At 43.0% G+C, this 17,674-nt stretch overlaps 1 protein-coding gene across 6 annotated transcripts; it reads right to left on the reverse strand.

Annotated features, from left to right (window-relative positions):
- Window positions 1–2,522: 2,522 nt before the first annotated feature.
- Window positions 2,523–15,643, reverse strand: rfx5 (regulatory factor X, 5). 6 transcript variants are annotated; one of them, XM_046834264.1, is made up of 10 exons: window positions 15,437–15,643; window positions 13,904–14,026; window positions 8,707–8,740; window positions 8,519–8,601; window positions 8,067–8,183; window positions 7,196–7,312; window positions 6,975–7,053; window positions 6,443–6,641; window positions 6,249–6,343; window positions 2,523–3,876 (listed from the first exon to the last, which is right to left on the reverse strand). In XM_046834264.1, exons 2-10 carry the CDS (start codon window positions 13,987–13,989, stop codon window positions 3,067–3,069), a joined length of 1,620 nt encoding a protein of 539 aa, XP_046690220.1. In that variant the 5' UTR covers window positions 13,990–14,026; window positions 15,437–15,643; the 3' UTR covers window positions 2,523–3,066. The 6 variants fall into 6 exon arrangements, with proteins under 6 accessions (XP_046690220.1, XP_046690219.1, XP_046690222.1 ...); XM_046834263.1 differs by having other exon boundaries at window positions 8,067–8,186; window positions 15,437–15,640; XM_046834266.1 differs by lacking the exon at window positions 15,437–15,643 and adding an exon at window positions 8,853–9,038 and having other exon boundaries at window positions 13,904–14,029.
- Window positions 15,644–17,674: the final 2,031 nt, after the last annotated feature.

Consider the following 17,674-nt stretch of genomic DNA (forward strand, 5'->3'; position numbering starts at 1 on the left):
ACTAATAGTTTATATATTATACTCTAATAGTATAGTGTTTATTATATATGTATAAATAATATTATATATTAAATCCATTCACTCCGTAAATAAACTGAAGAGGTCGTACAAGGTCACAGAATGAGCTTTCAACCCATTTCTAAATATAAAATATAAATCCGAAATATTTCTAGATTTTATTATCCAGTTTCAATCGAGACCTCGATGAGCTTCAACACAGCTTTCACACCGCACTCGCTTCCCACCAGGACGGATTTATTGTCATTGGAACTTTTAATGTTTCTGATTGAAAAGACTGAAGAAGGAAGAGTTTCTGTTATATAATCAAAATCACATCGCAGTCGCAGTGAACCACAAACAAACAAACAAACAAACAAACTCCACCTTCTCCAACACTGGAGCAAATAAAAAATCGTTTCTGAACCAAATGATTTTCTCTTTTAATTGTTAAATAATATTCTGTATATAATAACGCTGTTAATATCATTAAATCCTGTGCTTTATTGAAAACGAAATAAACAGTAAAATGTAAAAAGTTGTTAATTATAGGGTTCATGAAATGAATCTACTGAGAGATTAAAATCTGAATGAACAGTTTTATATATTTATTATATTTATAAACAGCTTGTTTTTTATTATAATAATAATAATAGAAATGTGTATTATTAAGCTGGTCACATCACTGTGCTTGGCTGGGTTTCTTATTATTATGCTCAGGGTAATAAGGGCAGATGAAGGGACCCCCATGCGGATGAGTCTTGGTTGATGAGCACAGTGTTGATGAAGGTTCTGCTCCACAGCCTGGTGAGAAGGTTGAACAGTTAGCTGCCTCACTACATCACTGCAAAAATCTTCTTTTGGCACAAAATCGTTTGTGTTTATTTTTCCTGAAGTTTCCGGTGATCAGCGTAAAAACCCCGGACCCGAGTTGAGACCGGAACAGCAGACGACACATGAATAAGGGGTGGGGCTTCCAGGGAGAGTGTGAGATCTACGACTGTCAATCATTCCAGATTCACTCGCAGGACGACCCGTGTCTCTTTTTTCTAAAATTGGAGTAAAAGCAAGCAGGTCTGCACTTCGAACATGGCAGGTAGTGGGTAGGAGGGGGTAGGTAGTGGGTAGGAGGGGGTAGGTACTGGGTAGGTAGTGGGTAGGAGGGGGTAGGTAGTGGGTAGGAGGGGTGGGTACTGGGTGGGAGGGGTGGGTAGTGGGTAGGAAGGGGTAGGTGGTGGGTGGGAGGGGTAGCTAGTGGATAGGAGGGAGTAGGTAGTGGTTAGGAGGTGGGTAGGAAGGGGTAGGAGAGGGTGGGTAGTGGGTAGGAGAGGGGTAGGTAGTGGGAAGGAGGGGGTAGGTACTGGGTGGGAGGGGTGGGTAGTGGGTAGAAGGGGGTAGGAAGGGGTAGGTGGTGGGTAGGAAGGGGTAGGAGGGGTGGGTAGTGGGTAGAAGGGGGTAGGAAGGGGTAGGAGGGGTAGGTACTGGGTAGGTAGTGGGTAGGAAGGGGTAGGTACTGGGTGGGAGGGGTAGCTAGTGGATGGGAGGGAGTAGGTAGTGGTTAGGAGGTGGGTAGGAAGGGGGTAAATAGTGGGTAGGAAGGGGGTTGTAGAGATTGTTAGTGAGGTACAGGCAAATGAGTGCAGACGAAACAAACGCCGATCACAGGAAAATAACTATTTACACATCAAGTGCTAACATTCCATCACATCTCTCAATCCTGTAAAATAATCTCAGTGACTTTACATCATCTGTGTGTGTGTGTACGTGTGTGTGTGTGTGTGTGTGTGTGTGTGTGTGCTTATCACTGCCGTTTAAAGTTAAATAGAGAGATGCTGTAAATGCCCTCAATTTACAAACCCGTAATGGCACTAGACATCACCTCAAAACTCTCATTTGAGCACACACACACACACACACACACACACACACACACACACACACACACACACACACACACACACAGCCCCAATGTCCTCCTCTCCTGTCTGGATCAGTCATAAAAGTGCGGTAAAGCTACAGTTGGGCCGATAATAAAAAATCTCTCTGTCACAGGCGAGGTGTAGTTGATGATCTGAGGTGTTGGAGCTGTAACGTTATGTACTGACAGCTTTTGGAAGCGTTACAGACACCACTTTGGCATGCTGAGTCTCCTCAGAGGTGCCACCATCGCTAACAGAAACTGCAGAAGTCAAATAGGAAAACAAACAGTAACGATGCGACTCCGTGTTAGCAGCAAAACCTTCCACCAGCCTCTGACGCCTTGTGTCTGAATGAATCTCCATAAAATCTGGTGAAACATCTTCCTAGAAAAGTGGAGCTCGAGGTCGATGTGTATGTGTTTCGTAGTGTATGTTTGGTCATGGAGCAGACCATTTCCTGCTGAACTCTGAGCTCCCTACCTCTTCCACTGCACTGGTTTTCCTTGCTGCCAGTGGGTCTCCTGTCTCTGGTGGACCACCTTCTTGAAAAAAGGAAACGATTTTTTAGTTTTTTCCTATTATTGAAGAATTTTATGGAGGGCGTACTCATTTTTTGGGATTTATTTTCTCTTCAGGTCGTATACTGGACTCCTCTCCCTTCATAAGTGCTCTGTTTGATTGATTGTATTCAGATGATCCATCTTTCTCTGCTATCATCGTTTTCACTTTTCTGATGTGATTATTGACCTCTTACACTTCATTTGGGTGAATATTGAGTTAGTGCTCTGGTAACTAATAACCAGTATGATAAAAACAGCTATCGGGACTTTACATGTGTTTTTTTCACGTCCAGGCGTCCGTTGCCACTCGACCGGTTAGTTTTTGATTTGTTTTTGCTCTCGTGTGTTTTCCGTATTGCTCTGGCAGCAGGTTCAAATGTAAATTTTGGCACCTCTGAGACGAGGAGTAAAAACATCGAGTTCATCTTTGAGCTCGTTAGACCTCGTTAGTTAATCAGGGAACAGAGGAAGCGAAAACACACGGCAAAGAAATACACAGACACGTAGAATTGAACAATCTGAAGTTAGTCACCGATCTCACCCCCACACACACACACACACACACACACACATAGAGACGGGACAAATAACTAAGGAACCCCCCCCGCGGCCGGGCTCGTCTCAGACACAGTGCAGACAGGGTCGTCTGCAGTGATGGGGGGGTCTATGGGAGTGAGTGTGATCTCCACTTCACCCCGGTCCTCGTGTACGGTGGGAGGGGGCAGATGCGCGGTGGCACAGGGAGTCACCTGCACCTGGGTAACGAGGCGGTTTTCACGTGACACGGGAGCACGTTGGATCACCCTGGCCCGGCCCGCATCCTGCGGGAGTAAGATGGGCTGCGGCTGGGGTTTCTCTGGTTTACACTGCATTGCCGTCTCTGTCACCTGTGCAGATAAAGACGAGGAGGAGGACTGCACTTTCTGAATCACCCCTCTGTTCAGCACCACTGGATTCAGACTGACATTCTGGTTCTGACCAGGTATATCCTCCGGTCTCTGCTTCCTGGGTCGGCCTCGTTTGCGTTTCAGGGGCGGCCCCGCGGCTACGGCGGACGAATCGGACGGGCGCTTGGACGCCGTCGTCGGTGTGGAAACGGTCACTGGAGGCAAGATCATGAGAGGGAGGGTAGAGCCGCGTTGCTGGGCCGAGAGCGCCGTCACGGTGAAAGGCATCACTTGGACGCTGCTGGAGTCGTTGGGCGTGAAGGCGGGAGCGGACGCGTGTACAGAAAGGAGAGGTTTTTCTGGAACGGAGCCGCGAGGTCGGAGCTGAGGAAGTTTCTTGACCAGAGCTTCCACCTGCATCTCGCGGCCTCCGTAACGTGAAATCTCAGGAGGTCTGGCTGATTTGTCGTTTGGAAGATACTTCATGGGCGCAGACTGCTCAGTCTCATCTTTCTGTAAACGTAAATAAATCAACAAATTTTAATAACATGCGCAGGGTAGCGTGATGTCTCAGTGTTACTCTGACGTGGGGTCAGTTCCAGTCATCACTTACATTATACCAGCTATAAATGGTCCTTCCCTCACCCTCCACTAGGGATAACATACGAGGTGGTATCAAAAGGTTTCCAGGCTAGTTTTGTAACACACCAACAGATGGCAGCACGAGGCTGCCTGCACAGTCACAGGGAGCACCAACCTTCATCTGTCAGTGTGCCAAAAGGCATCAGCCTGTGCACATCGGGAGCTGTGCAACTGGTGATATTATTATCACGTGCGGTACCACCTTCTGCGTTATACCGTCTGCGATTTCATCATGGACAGCAAGTTAGAACAAAGAGCAAACGGGAAATTCTGCATCAAATTGGGCAAGTCTGCCAGAGACATTTGACGTGATTCAGCAAATTTGCGGCGACGCTGCTACGAGTCGTTCGAGTTGTTTTGAGTGTCACACGCACTTTAAGAGCGGAGGAACATCACTGACCCATTTCAAATCTCCCATTTATGTGTAAGTTTTTAGAAAAGATTGTCGCTGCTCAGTTCTGTTCCTACTTACAAGAGAACAATATATTTGAAGAGTTTCAGTCAGGTTTCAGGCTCCATCATAGCACAGAAACTGCTCTAGTTATAATCACTAATTACCTGTTTTTAGCTTCAGACCAAGGCTTCATCTCGCTGTTAGTTTTACTAGATCTTAGTGCTGCATTCGACACTATAGATCATGATCTCCTCCTGAATCACTTACAGAATTACATGGGCATTCAGGGACAGGCATTAAGCTGGTTTAAATCCTACCTGTCTGATTGTTACCATTTTGTAGACTTAAATGGAGATTTATCCAGGCTAATGCTAGTAAATTATGGCATGCCACAAGGTTCAGTTCTAGGACCCCTGCTTTTCACAATATACATGCTTCTCTTAGGAAATATTATTAGAAGGCATGGAATTAGCTTCCACTGTTATGCTGATGATACCCAGCTATATATCTCATTAAAACCAGATGATAAGCTCAATTAGCTCAGATAACTGAGTGTGTTAAAGAATTAAAAGACTGGATAATCCATAACTTTCTACTATTAAATTCTGATAAGAATAGGAAATAAGAAAATAAGAGATTGGATGACCCATAACTTTCTACTTTTAAATTCTGATAAGACGGAGATTTTTTTCTGATAAGACGGAGATTTTGCTCATCGGCCCAAAAACCAGTATACAGAAGCTCCAGCATCTCAACCTGCGTTTAGACGGATGTTCTGTAAGTACTAGTTCAACAGTAAAAGACCTGGGAGTTATTTTAGAGCAACTTATCTTTTAAAAATCACATCAACCAAGTTACAAAAACAGCTTCTTCCACCTTAGAAATATTTCTAAGTTAAGAAACATGTTGTCTATATCTGATGCAGAGAAGCTCGTCCATGCGTTTATGACCTCCAGACTGGACTACTGTAATGCATTACTAGGTGGATGTCCTGCATCATTAATAAACAAGCTTCAGTTAGTTCAGAATGCAGCAGTCAGAGTTCTTACAAGGTCAAGAAAATATCACCATATAATCCCAATCTTCTCATCCCTACACTGGCTTCCTGTTAAGTTTCAAATCCACTACAAACTACTGCTACTTACCTACAAAACACTAAATGGTTTATCTCCATGTATCTCTCCAGTCTTCTAACACGCTACAATCCATCACGCTCCTTCAGATCTCAAAACTCTGGACTTCTAGTAGTTCCTAAAATAGCAAAGTCCACTAAAGGTGGTAGAACATTCTCACATTTAGCTCCTAAACTCTGGAATAGTCTTCCTGACAGTGTTCGGGGCTCAGACACACTCTCCCAGTTTAAGTGCAGATTAAAGACGTATGTTTTATGATGGTACCATCATGATGATGTTGAGCTATTTTATGAGTTGCTCAGTAGCTCCTAGTTTTATAACCATAATGACTGTAAAAGACTGTAGAAAGATCATCACTCATAATCACACACTCCAGTGCTCATGTTAGTTCTCACTCTCCAGTGTTCTGTAGTGTTTAAAGACTATAATCACACTCTTGATGTCACCCAAATGAGGATGAGGTTCTGCTTTTGAGTCTGGTTCCTCTCAAGGTTTCTTCCTCATAACATCTAAGGGAGTTTTTCCTTCACCACAGTCTCCATGCTGCTCATCAGAGATAAACACACACCATTCACCTTCACTGTTAAATTCTGTAAAGCTGCTTTGAGACGTGTGTGTGAAAAGCGCAATAGAAATAAACTTGACTTGACTCTGTGGCACCCTAAAATCCAAACATTGTGATACCACCTCGTATATCTCATGAATATAGAAAATACCTTAGCCTCTTGGCTGATGCTCTCCTCCTCCGCTACGTTCCCTCTGGACGTGGTCGGGTTCTTTTTAATCACTTTGTGTGGTTTCGCAGGACCTCCTGGAGACACATCGGCACACGTTATTTCGTTGTGAGGTAAAATGCTTAAACAGAGATGAATGAGTGTGTAAACGTGTGTGTGTGTGTGTGTGTGTGTACCGGCGAGCGAGGCGGACGTGACGAGCTCTGCCTGGCTGCAGCGCGGGTTCACGATGTGCTCCTGCACTAGGAACCGTGCGATTTCCACCACCGTGTCGAATGAGCGCTTGAGGATCTTCTGAGCCCAGTCGCAGATCAGCTCACACGCCGCTTCCGTCACTTCTTGTTTGTACGTCTGCACCAGCTCGGTCAGCTCGGACTGTAGGGGGAGGGGGAGGGGGGGCACGTGAGGAGTAGTAAAAATGTCGTGTTTTGCTAGAAGTACAGTGAATAAAAAATCAGAAGTACAGGGTTCAATCAAAGCCATGGTTTATTGTACATCATATATATATATATATATATATATATAAAATAGTGCTTTAAAGTCCAGGACATAATTTGGACTTTGTGTAACGCACAAGACTCAGATCTCAGATCCTCAGGGATCCTCAGAGGCTGAGATCAGAGAAAAGTGGAAGGACATGCTATCACTACTATCCTACATGGAGCAGGGTTCGAGAGTAAAGGTGTGAGTGTGTGTAATGTTTGGTACCGGATCGTTCTTCAGGTCCAGATTGGGTAATAACGGCATGTTTAACACCGTCTTCCTGCGGATCCCACTGTAGCAGTACGTAACACCAACGTGGTCAAGGAACAATCATATACACAGGTTAATAAATGGATGGATGTTTGTAGGTATGTACAGGAGTGTGTGTGTGTGTGTGTGTGTGTGTGTGTGTGTGTGTGTGAGAGACATGTTGATGTAAAGGATATTTGGACTGCCCTCTGCCTCCCAGCCTGCGAGCCTTGATGTTGGGGAAGATGTCTCTAATGATCTTGCCAAAGTTGGCGGCGCTCAGTGGTCTCTGCTGCAGGTTTTCACAGTGCTTCCTGCAGAGAAGACATCACAACACGCCGTGTCAGTAACCTTATTGTGCTGCAGCGTTTCTTCTCACCAGAACTGAGATGTTTAGTACATCTAGTAGTATCATCCTTTTGCCACACTATGTGCCCCAAAAGTATTGGGACACCCAACTTTTCCAGCCAACTTTCCCAAAGTGCACATGTGGTTTCCATGGTTTGGAGTAAAAGATCTCCTGCAATAGAGCTCTGACATATTCAACTTCTTTGGGATGAATGTAAACGCTGAGTAGGGTTGCAAAATTCCAGGAATTTTTCGTTCAAAATGAATTTTGGTTCAAACAACCAGATTGAACGTAATTCCAGTTTAAATTTCTCCCCTGCACATTCATCAATCACGTGCACACGGCACACTTACTGCACGGTTACTCAGGGCCACGCCCCCTACATGCACCGTGCACTGCTCCATCACATAACACACACATCATTTCTTCAATCCTGCACACAAAATCATGTCAAATTTCTGTGTCTAAATGAATCTTCACAAAATCTAGTGGAACATCTTCCCAGAAGAGTGGAGCTCATTAAGTCAAGTCCAGGGTTTATTGTCATTTCAACCGTATACAACGTTTCCCCAGGACCACGGTGCTCCAGCAAACAATATAACAGCAACAGCAGGAGACTAAATGTGGAACGAGATGTTTAAACAGAAGCTCATAGCAATCTTATGCTCAGGTGTCCACAAACGTTAGGCCTTTGGAGGAATCAGGAAGTGAGATCTCACCGGTAAGTCTCGTAAACATCTTGTTTGGGCAGGCAGGTGTCGGCGTGTTCCTCCAGGTGACTGCGAATCCAGTTGCAGGTGTGGAGCTGGTCGGCCGTGTTCACCAGATTAAAGTCACTGCTGTCAAACACACGCACACGTTCATGTCTCGCTTCAGAAAATCATTTCTTACCAGTTTGTTTATTAATATTTACAAGGGGGTATCAAAGAGTTTCAAGGCTAGTTTTGTAACACGCCAACAGATGGCAGCACAAGGCTGCACACACAGTCACAGGGAGCGCCGACCTTCATAAATCAGTGCTCCAAAAGACATCCTCCTGTGCAACTGGTGCTATTCTGACCACAGGCGTTACCACGTCTGCGATTTTATCATGGACAGCAAGTTAGAACAAAGAGCGAGTCTCCAAACTTTTTTATACCACCTCGTGTATGTATGTTTTCCTCAGTCGTACCTCTTCTCTCCTGCGCTCGGACCTGAGGGAAGCTGTAAATACAGGTAGAGTTTGTCGTTGTCTGTAAACTGCTGCACATCTCTCTGAGGAAAGACGGTACACAGAGGAGATAGAGGAGTGCATTGATGAGTGCATTGAGAACATTAAACAGCTGCCAGTTATTCAGATTCTGTTATCCAGGTGCTTACCAAAATTGTCTCCACTTTACTCTGTACGGTTTTACTGTGGTGAGGAAAAAACAAACAGGGTCAACAAATATGAATACAACATCAACCTTTAAACCAGCAAAACTGTAAAGGAAAAAAATGTTGAGAATGTGATCGAACTCACTGACCAGGAACTCAAATGGCCACTCTGTATGACCATGCTGAGCAGAAAGACATCTCAGAACTCACCGTGGAAGATATCGGTTGTAGGGTGAGAATTTTTACACCAATGGCTATAGAAGAAACCTTGTGTGTGGCTACAGTTCTGGCTGGTGGGGGTTGCGTAATGGTCTGGGGAATGTTTTGTCCAAATACTATTGGTACAGTGTTCCAGATGGATGGATGGATGGATGGATGGATAGATAGATAGATAGATAGATAGATAGATAGATAGATAGATAGATAGATAGATAGATAGATAGATAGATAGATAGATAGACAGACACACACATTTTATACACATACATGAATGTGAAATGTTGGGCAGGATGTACAGTAGAGATGTAAAGATACATATAGATAAAAAATAGTGCAGATGTAATGAGGAGTAAAAAAGATATAGTATGTTAGGATGTAGCATGTACATGTATTGTACAGAGGTTATATACAGTGTTTTGTTTTGTGTTTGTTTTGTAGTGATTTAGTGGTGTAGTGTAGAGTTCAGTAGTGTGATGGTGCATGGAGCTGTCCCTGAACCTGCTGGTTCTGGTGCGTAAGTTCCAATGTGGCCATTTAGCATGTGACATTTAGCCATTTAGCATTTTCAATCGTTTAAAAATGTTTATATTACAATGGAACTGTAGATACTACAAAAATTAAATAAACATTTAATTTAAAAAAAAACAAGACGTATTTTCCACTTGTAATACAGGATATAATTATTAGTAATGAGTGACTAACAACCCCCTCAATAACTGCCTTGAGATACCATAGCAACCACCCAGCAACCATGCAGCAACCACCCAGCAACCATGCAGCAACCACACAGCAACCACGCAGCAACCACGCAGCAACCACACAGCAACCACCCAGCAACCATGCAGCAACCACACAGCAACCACGCAGCAACCACGCAGCAACCACACAGCAACCACCCAGCAACCACGCAGCAACCACGCAGCAACCACCCAGCAACCACCCAGCAACCACCCAGCAACCACCCAGCACCCCCTCCACAAACCTGTTACTCCCTCAGGACTCTGGAAGCTTTAAGATTTGTTAAACGAGTCATGTTTACTATTGAGATTAAGTTGATGTTACTCTACAGGTAACAAGTATCACACCTCAAACCCCCAGAGTCACAACATCAAAACATCTCTCTCTCTCTCTCTCTCTCTCTCTCTCTCTCTCTCTCTCTCTGTTTTGCAAATTCTGCTCTTCTATAAAATAATTTTCACTTAGAGTTTTATTATTAATCTAGAAGATAATGTGTGTGTTTGAGATGTTACAGTAATCACAGGTCTTACACACACCTCAGGTCAAGTAGAAATCAGTGCTCCTGTACAGCAGTGCTGCTTACAACAGCGCTTTACTCTCCCTCTAAGAGTGTGTGTGTGTGTGTGTGTGTGTGTGAGTGTGTGTGTGTGTTACTAAGAGCTGCAGTGTTCACTGCACTGAGGAGAGAAAGACCAGAGGCACAAATGATAACAAAGGCTTAAACACTAATACATCCCGTAGCAAACACCTAGTAACCACATCAGACACTGTAGATACCACCTAGCAACCAATAATATCTGCCTAAAATAAAAATAAAACACATAGCAACTACCTAGCAACCGCCTCTAGTACCACAGCAACCACCCAACAATTCACCCAAGATACAGCAGCAACCTCCTAGTGACCACCGAATAAATGACTCGTGTTCCATAGCGATCTTCTTGTAACTGGAATAAAAAAACACACAGCAACCAGAAAAAAATGCATGTGGTACTATAGCACCCGGGGAACCATATCACCATACCATAATAACCTATGGTAACTTGGTATACTATAGTAACCTAGTAATCACCTAGTAAATTCCTCAGATACAACCACCCAGGGAACTGCATGAGGATGCATAGTAACCACCTAGAAACGGCTTCACATACTATAGCAACCGCCGAGCAACCACACCGCAGCAATGGCCTCAGGTACCATAGCAACTGAATAGAAACCATCAAGTAATGGTGTCTCAGCTACCATAACAACCAACAGCATATTTACTGCCTCAGATAACATAGCAACCACATAGTAACCACTTAGTATCTGCTTTCAATACCATAGCAACCACCTAGTAACCACTTAGTACCTGTTTTCAATACCGTAGCAACCACCTAGTAACCACTTAGTACCTGCTTTCAATACCATAGCAACCACCTAGTAACCAATTAGTACCTGTTTTCAATACCATAGCAACCACCTAGTAACCACTTAGTACCTGTTTTCAATACCATAGCAACCACCTAGTAACCACTTAGTACTTGTTTTCAATACCATAGCAACCACATAAACACCTTGTACTGCCTAATAACTCTCCTGGTCACCACAGCAACAACCTAGCAACTGCCTGAGATACCATAGCAACGACTTAGTAACCTCATGAGCTACCATCTAAACCACCTGGTAACCAGTATAACTGAATGGACAGTAGAACAGCCTCTCCAGATCCACTAAAGCAGGAGTTAAGGTCATTGAGTTCTGTGTATGGATTAGAGCAGTAGTGAAGATGAATAGGGATTAATGGAGATGATTGGAGATAAAGGAGATGAATGGAGATGCTCTGGTGGTGAGAGACCCTCTACTCACTCCTCTGTTCCGTCTTCCTGCTGAAGCGTCTCAGATTTGAGAGCAGTCTCCACTTTGACAGGGTGTAAGTACACATCATCTGCTCCGGATGGATTCAGGACATTGATCTGAGTAGGGTTCATGGAGGAAGGTTTGAAGCCTGCTTTGAGCAGAAGCCGCTTGCGCGCGCACGTGGTTTCGGCGCGTTTCTTTTGCACGGCAAGAAATGAGAAATCGCGAAAGAAGACTTTTCTGCCCCTCACCCGTACCGTGTCTTTATCCCTGGCGGCCTGCAGGACCAGGCGCTTGTCCATGTAGCTGTGGAACCTCAGCAGAACCGCTCTCGGCTCTCCGTCGGCGCGTCTCCGCACTCCCGTGCGCCGCGCGCGCTCCAGCTCTATCCGCTCGCGCACGCCCAGCACACCCGGCACCCAGGTCTCGAAAAACTTTACCGGGTCCGAACCCTCTGTACCTTCTCTCAGCCCGACGACCCGAACATCCCTGGAGAACAGGCGGTCGTGTTCCAGGTCCTCCAGCGCTCTCTCCAGCGCGTCCTCGAGCTCGGCCACGCGCCCCTCGGTGGCTCTGCTGTGCGCCTCCAGCTCGGACACGCGCTTCTTTTCGGCCACCACTCGGCGCATCACCAGGTCCATCTTGCTGGATATCTCGTCGAGCGGTCCGTGAAGTTTCTGCAACCTCGCCGTGATCTGACCCACGGCATCTTCTCCGCATCTCGCCATCTCGCCATCTTGCTCGGCCGCGCGGCTTGTTCTTCCGGACTGCTTGAGTTTTTTGTGCATTTAGGGTTGAGCTGGTTCCAGATCCGAGTTGGATCTTCTGAGGATCTACACGGAGCAGGAAACACGGCGCGTCTACAGCCCGAACCCTCCCCGCAGCCAGGAGCCCGGGGGCGGGGCTACAGCAGCTCCTAATGAGCTCCTCTTACATTCTCTTATTACCATTCATATAAACTCTTCACAACTACTACATCCATTTCATTTATTCACACAGCAAATTATAACAATCATTTAAAACAGAAAAGAACTTCATACTGAATACCGGTCTCTAATTTCATATTTATTATCATCACACACACACACACACACACACACACACACACACACTCCGACTCTTAGTGGGAATGTTTACAATTACTAAACAAATTACTAATATTTATACCCATGCTGATAGTTTTTATCCATCCTGTTGCTATGGTTGTTGCTAGGCGGTTGATCTGTAATCCCAGGTTGTTGCGAGGTGGTTGATCTGTAATCCCAGGTTGTTGCGAGGTGGTTGATCTGTAATCCCAGGTTGTTGCTAGGCGGTTGATCTGTAATCCCAGGTTGTTGCGAGGTGGTTGATCTGTAATCCCAGGTTGTTGCTAGGCGGTTGATCTGTAATCCCAGGTTGTTGCGAGGTGGTTGATCTGTAATCCCAGGTTGTTGCTAGGTGGTTGATCTGTAATCCCAGGTTGTTGCTAAGTGGTTGATCTGTAATCCCAGGTTGTTGCTAAGTGGTTGATCTGTAATCCCAGGTTGTTGCTAAGTGGTTGATCTGTAATCCCAGGTTGTTGCTAAGTGGTTGATCTGTAATCCCAGGTTGTTGCTAGGCGGTTGCTAAAGTGAACCTTCTTAGGCAGATGATCCCTGGTTGTTGCTCAGGGTTTCTTTGGTGATTTCTAAGGTGTTCCAGATGTTTTCTGGGTAGATATGTAATCCCAGGTTGTTGCTAGGCTGGTTACTATGGTGGTTACTATGGTGTTCCAACTGATTTCCAGGCAGATGTTTTCCCAGATGTTGTAAGTCAGAAAGGCTGATTTTTAGACAATCGATCTGAGGTTGTTGCTACGTGGTTGCTAAGGTGTTCCAGTTGATTTCTGGGCAGATGATATTTTATCCCAGGTTGTTGCTAGGTGGTTGCTATGGTGTATTCCAAATGATTAAATGGAATGTAATGAAACACTCTGTGCCTTATGATGTTGTGAAGCAAAGAAAAGCAGGTGATGTATTTTTTTAACCACAGCAGCTGATATGTGATCTCTGATTATAGTGATCTGCTTGTTTATGGATAAATATAATAATATATCAATAAAGTTGTAAAATAGATTTGTATTGAATGTTGTATTCATGCACAAGGTGAGAAAAGTCTGAGAATTTATTATTCCTAATGAGGAATTTACTGGATAAAAAGTTTATAAATTAAGTTGAAGAGTGCACTAACTTTTACACATAATTCAGCTAATATAACCTACAAGTTACCATGAGCAGCTCCTCTAACGACGCTGATACACTGGGTGTGTATTAGGTTTCTTTTGCACATGGACACCTGCCTTTTTATATGTGGAATATGGTGTGTGCATGTGTGTGTGTGTGTGTGTGTGTGTGTGTAGTAGTGTGTAACAGGAAAAAACTCTTACGAGATGTTCAGCTTGAGCTTCTGGAGCATGCCAGGTTTGGCGTCTCCCTCTGCAGCTGAGTCTTCTGCCTTTATTGGGTCTTCCATCGTGGCTCAGGGAAACAAACAGCATTCAGGACCCGCTCTGGGATCAACAAGACTCGTATTACACACACGCAATTGTCTTTAATAACACGATAATTACACGTGTTTTCTCTTGCAGCCTTGATAATGTAGAATTTCTAAAGATTTGAAACCGTTTACAAAACTTTTGTGTGTGTGTAAAAATGTGTAAACAGTCGCTATGTGGTTCCGTAGGAAATAATAATTCATGCTGTGACGCTTCTGAATTCTGATTGGTTAGAAGGGGTTGGTTTATATTAATGTGCTTCTTCTAATAGGGTTACAATTTTTTATTGGATTAATAAAGTACTCTATCTTTCTTTTGATCCATCACCGAACGCACGAGACTTCTGTTCTGATGTTTGTGTAACGTTAAAGGAAGGAGTCTCCAATGTCAGCGATCAGGTGCGAGTTGGTTAAGTACAGTTGAGTTGATATTACTTTGACAGACTAAAGATGTTGGACGGAGAAGAAACACACGTTCATAGCTGCTGTTATGTGCGTTTATAATCATCGCCCTATAACGACTTTCCTGTAAACGAGTGTTGATATGCAAATGAACATGATGGTGTAATAATGATTATGCAAATCAGCACATTGTGATGTCATCACGACATTTCTGGACGCTTCTTATCGCGTCAGATGCGTTGTGAAAGCAGGAAACAACAATGGAAAGAGTGCAAATGATGTGGAGAAGGAGGGAAAGGAGGGAGAATTAGGGCATCAATATTTTGGAATATATATTTATAGTTTAAAACACTCATGAAAACACACACACACACACACACACACACACACACACACTCAGCAGGGCAGGGATTATACACTCAGTGCCACAAAAACGTGTATAAGAGCAACACAATATTAATACACAGCATAATACACACACCCACACACACGTGTCACGTGCCATGTGTCCATGCATTGTTTATATGCACGATGGAACCAATTACACACACATTTATTATGAATTAAAATCTCATCAAGAGACAGAAGGTGAAAAACACGTCAGGACACACCGACCAAAACAAGCACAACGCCAGGGGGTGAGCTCACGGCTAATCCGGGGAGCTAGCATAACACAGACAGGGGGACGATTAGCGAGTTAGCCACCTAGCTAATCGCCCTCCCATCTCGCCTAATTAAAAAATAAAATACATGATGTATTGGAAGTGAAACTCTACACTGATATTATACCGCAGTGAGCTAGCATGCTAGTCAGATTTCACCCGGCTAGTCAGAAACACCTTCATGCTAGCTAACGTTAGCATACAGCCTGCACCCCCAACCCTCTCAGCCGGATACAAGCGCCCCGGATCCGCGGCCGCCCGCGCCCTTACTGTCAGCCCGCATTAAGTGTTCGGCAAAAGGCGAAAATATCGGCACGGTTTATTCTTTAAAAAAAAGAAACGAAAAGAAAAGAAAAAAGTACCTGAGTCAAATAAACAGCAAAAAAATCCCTGCGCATCATTTTGTGATTGGACGAACGTCCTTATGTCTGCCTGACTACAAAGCAAAACCCGCTTTGATTGGTCCGCTCGGCTCGTCTGCCTCGGATACAGACTGTACCCCGCTCTCTGATTGGCTGATCCTTCTTTTCTATCTATTTTCCCAGACGTGCTGAGAGGACAGGCGGGGCTGGGACACACCAACACCCCTGGACCATCATACATGTCCATGAACTTATGGCTCATGTCTTATTCATACACAAAAACTACTTTATAAACACAGACCAGACTTTATAGCATTATAACATTCTGAGTGGTGAAGTGAAGAACACTGATGATCTTCATCATGGCACCTGTTAGTGGGTGGATTTATTTATTTATTAGGCAGCAGGTGAACATTTTGTCCTCAAACTCGACGTGTTAAATGCAGGAAAAATGGGCGAGCGTAAGGATTTGCGATTTTGACAAATTGTGAGAGAAGGCTGATCTGGGTGGTCCGATCCAACACACGAGCTCCTGTAACTCGAATAAGAGTAAATGCTGTTGAAGCTCGACAGGTCAGGAAATAGAGGACCAACACAAGATTAGGCAGGTGGTCATAAAGTTATGCCTGATCAGTGTGTACAGTTTTTATTCTGAATTGGAAATAATCTAGAAAACGATTTATGGGGTGGCATGAGAATGGTTGCATGGTTCTTGTGGATTCTGATTTACATGTATACACTGGGGTGCACATTTTTACACCGGTCTATAAAAATTCAATAAAGACTGACTTTACCTGAACCTGAGATCTTAATTGAAAAACCATCAATTAAGTGAGATGATAAAGTATATAAAACTTCTGTTTCTTGATCTCGACACAAACCTGTAGCGAGTTTAAGTTTAATTTTCGAAAGCATGACAAATAATACACATTATATATAAATACAAAGACTCCATGTGTATCAAGTCCTGGTCAAAAACACAGACGAAACACACAGAAACCACATTTAAACCACCCCCACATTTTTGTTTTGTTTTGTTGTCACATGATGTCACTTGATAAACGAATGTTCAGACAATCCTGAAGACTCAAGCTACTGTACAAGATCTCATCTAAATCAACTATAATAATATACTTACATGCATATTTAAACATAAAATTGTTAAAAGAGTCGTTTGTTTGTGTTCAGTGATCACGCTGGTTGCATTGAATGTGGTTGATTCACTAAAACCAGATACCAAAATGAGATACTAAGTCATAATTATGAGATAAGTGGAGCATTTTAGCGCATAACACCGGATCTGACGTTACTGCATTTTCTGCTCTGAAGCGCCTCATTGAGCAACAGTGGAGATGTAGAAGCTCTCATATGGTTTATCTTGATGACTTTATGTGTTAGTGTTAAGATGGTTCTCACACTGGTTCTCTAAACACATTCCTGTTATCTGTTCAGTGTCTATAGGATCTTTACCATGTGAGTATGTGAGGTCTACAGGAAGTCTTTATCTGGACTCACACATCTCCAGTTATTATGTCTTCTTACCCAATCAGGAACAGTTTTAGCTCAGGTTTGTTCCAGTGTGTATAAATACTTGTCTGTTATCTGCATTAAACTAAAGAAGAACATATGCTGTGTGCCGTGTGATTCTTCTCTGATCAGAAAAGACACCACGGGCAGCGTAGATCACATGGAAACATCTCCAAGAATTAAAGTTTTGTTTGGTCACAATGAAAATCTTAACAGTATATTAGTTTAATTAGCTACTGGACATTTCCTCACTGACCTGCTCCTCCTGATAATTAAATAGTTAACCGATAAGGGACATTGACTATTATTATTATTATTATTATTATTATTATTATTATTATTATATATATATATATATATATATATATATATATATATATATATATATATATATATATATTTTTTTTTTTTTTTTTTTTTTAAATAACAATAATAATATCAGGCTTTAAAGTATTCATATTTAAATTAATTAAATAAATCAAATGTACAGGTATTCAATTATAACTATTTTTTTAAACAAATGTATTTAATGTATTTATTTACTTAGTAATATTTTCCTCATTTAATTTTTTTCCTGAAGAAAACTAATTAACATTCATACCATAAAGAAATATCACAAAAATAATACTTTTTTGAATAAAAAAAGGAAAAAAAGAATAAGTAAATAAATAAATAAAATAAAAAGGGTAAATATATATGGTTACAACAATA

Source organism: Silurus meridionalis, chromosome 22, assembly GCF_014805685.1.
Source record: "Silurus meridionalis isolate SWU-2019-XX chromosome 22, ASM1480568v1, whole genome shotgun sequence".
Taxonomy (NCBI): Eukaryota; Metazoa; Chordata; class Actinopteri; order Siluriformes; family Siluridae; genus Silurus; species Silurus meridionalis.

Excerpts from the sequence above, each read along its gene's own strand:
- rfx5 (XM_046834260.1), bottom strand. The coding sequence starts at position 12,287 with ATGCACAAAAAACTCAAGCAGTCCGGAAGAACAAGCCGCGCGGCCGAG. Across the intron at positions 7,313-8,066 it reads GATGTTTACGAGACTTACCG|GAAGCACTGTGAAAACCTGC; the intron begins GTGAGATCTCAC and ends TCTTCTCTGCAG. Across the intron at positions 6,344-6,442 it reads CACGTCCGCCTCGCTCGCCG|GAGGTCCTGCGAAACCACAC; the intron begins GTACACACACAC and ends ATGTGTCTCCAG.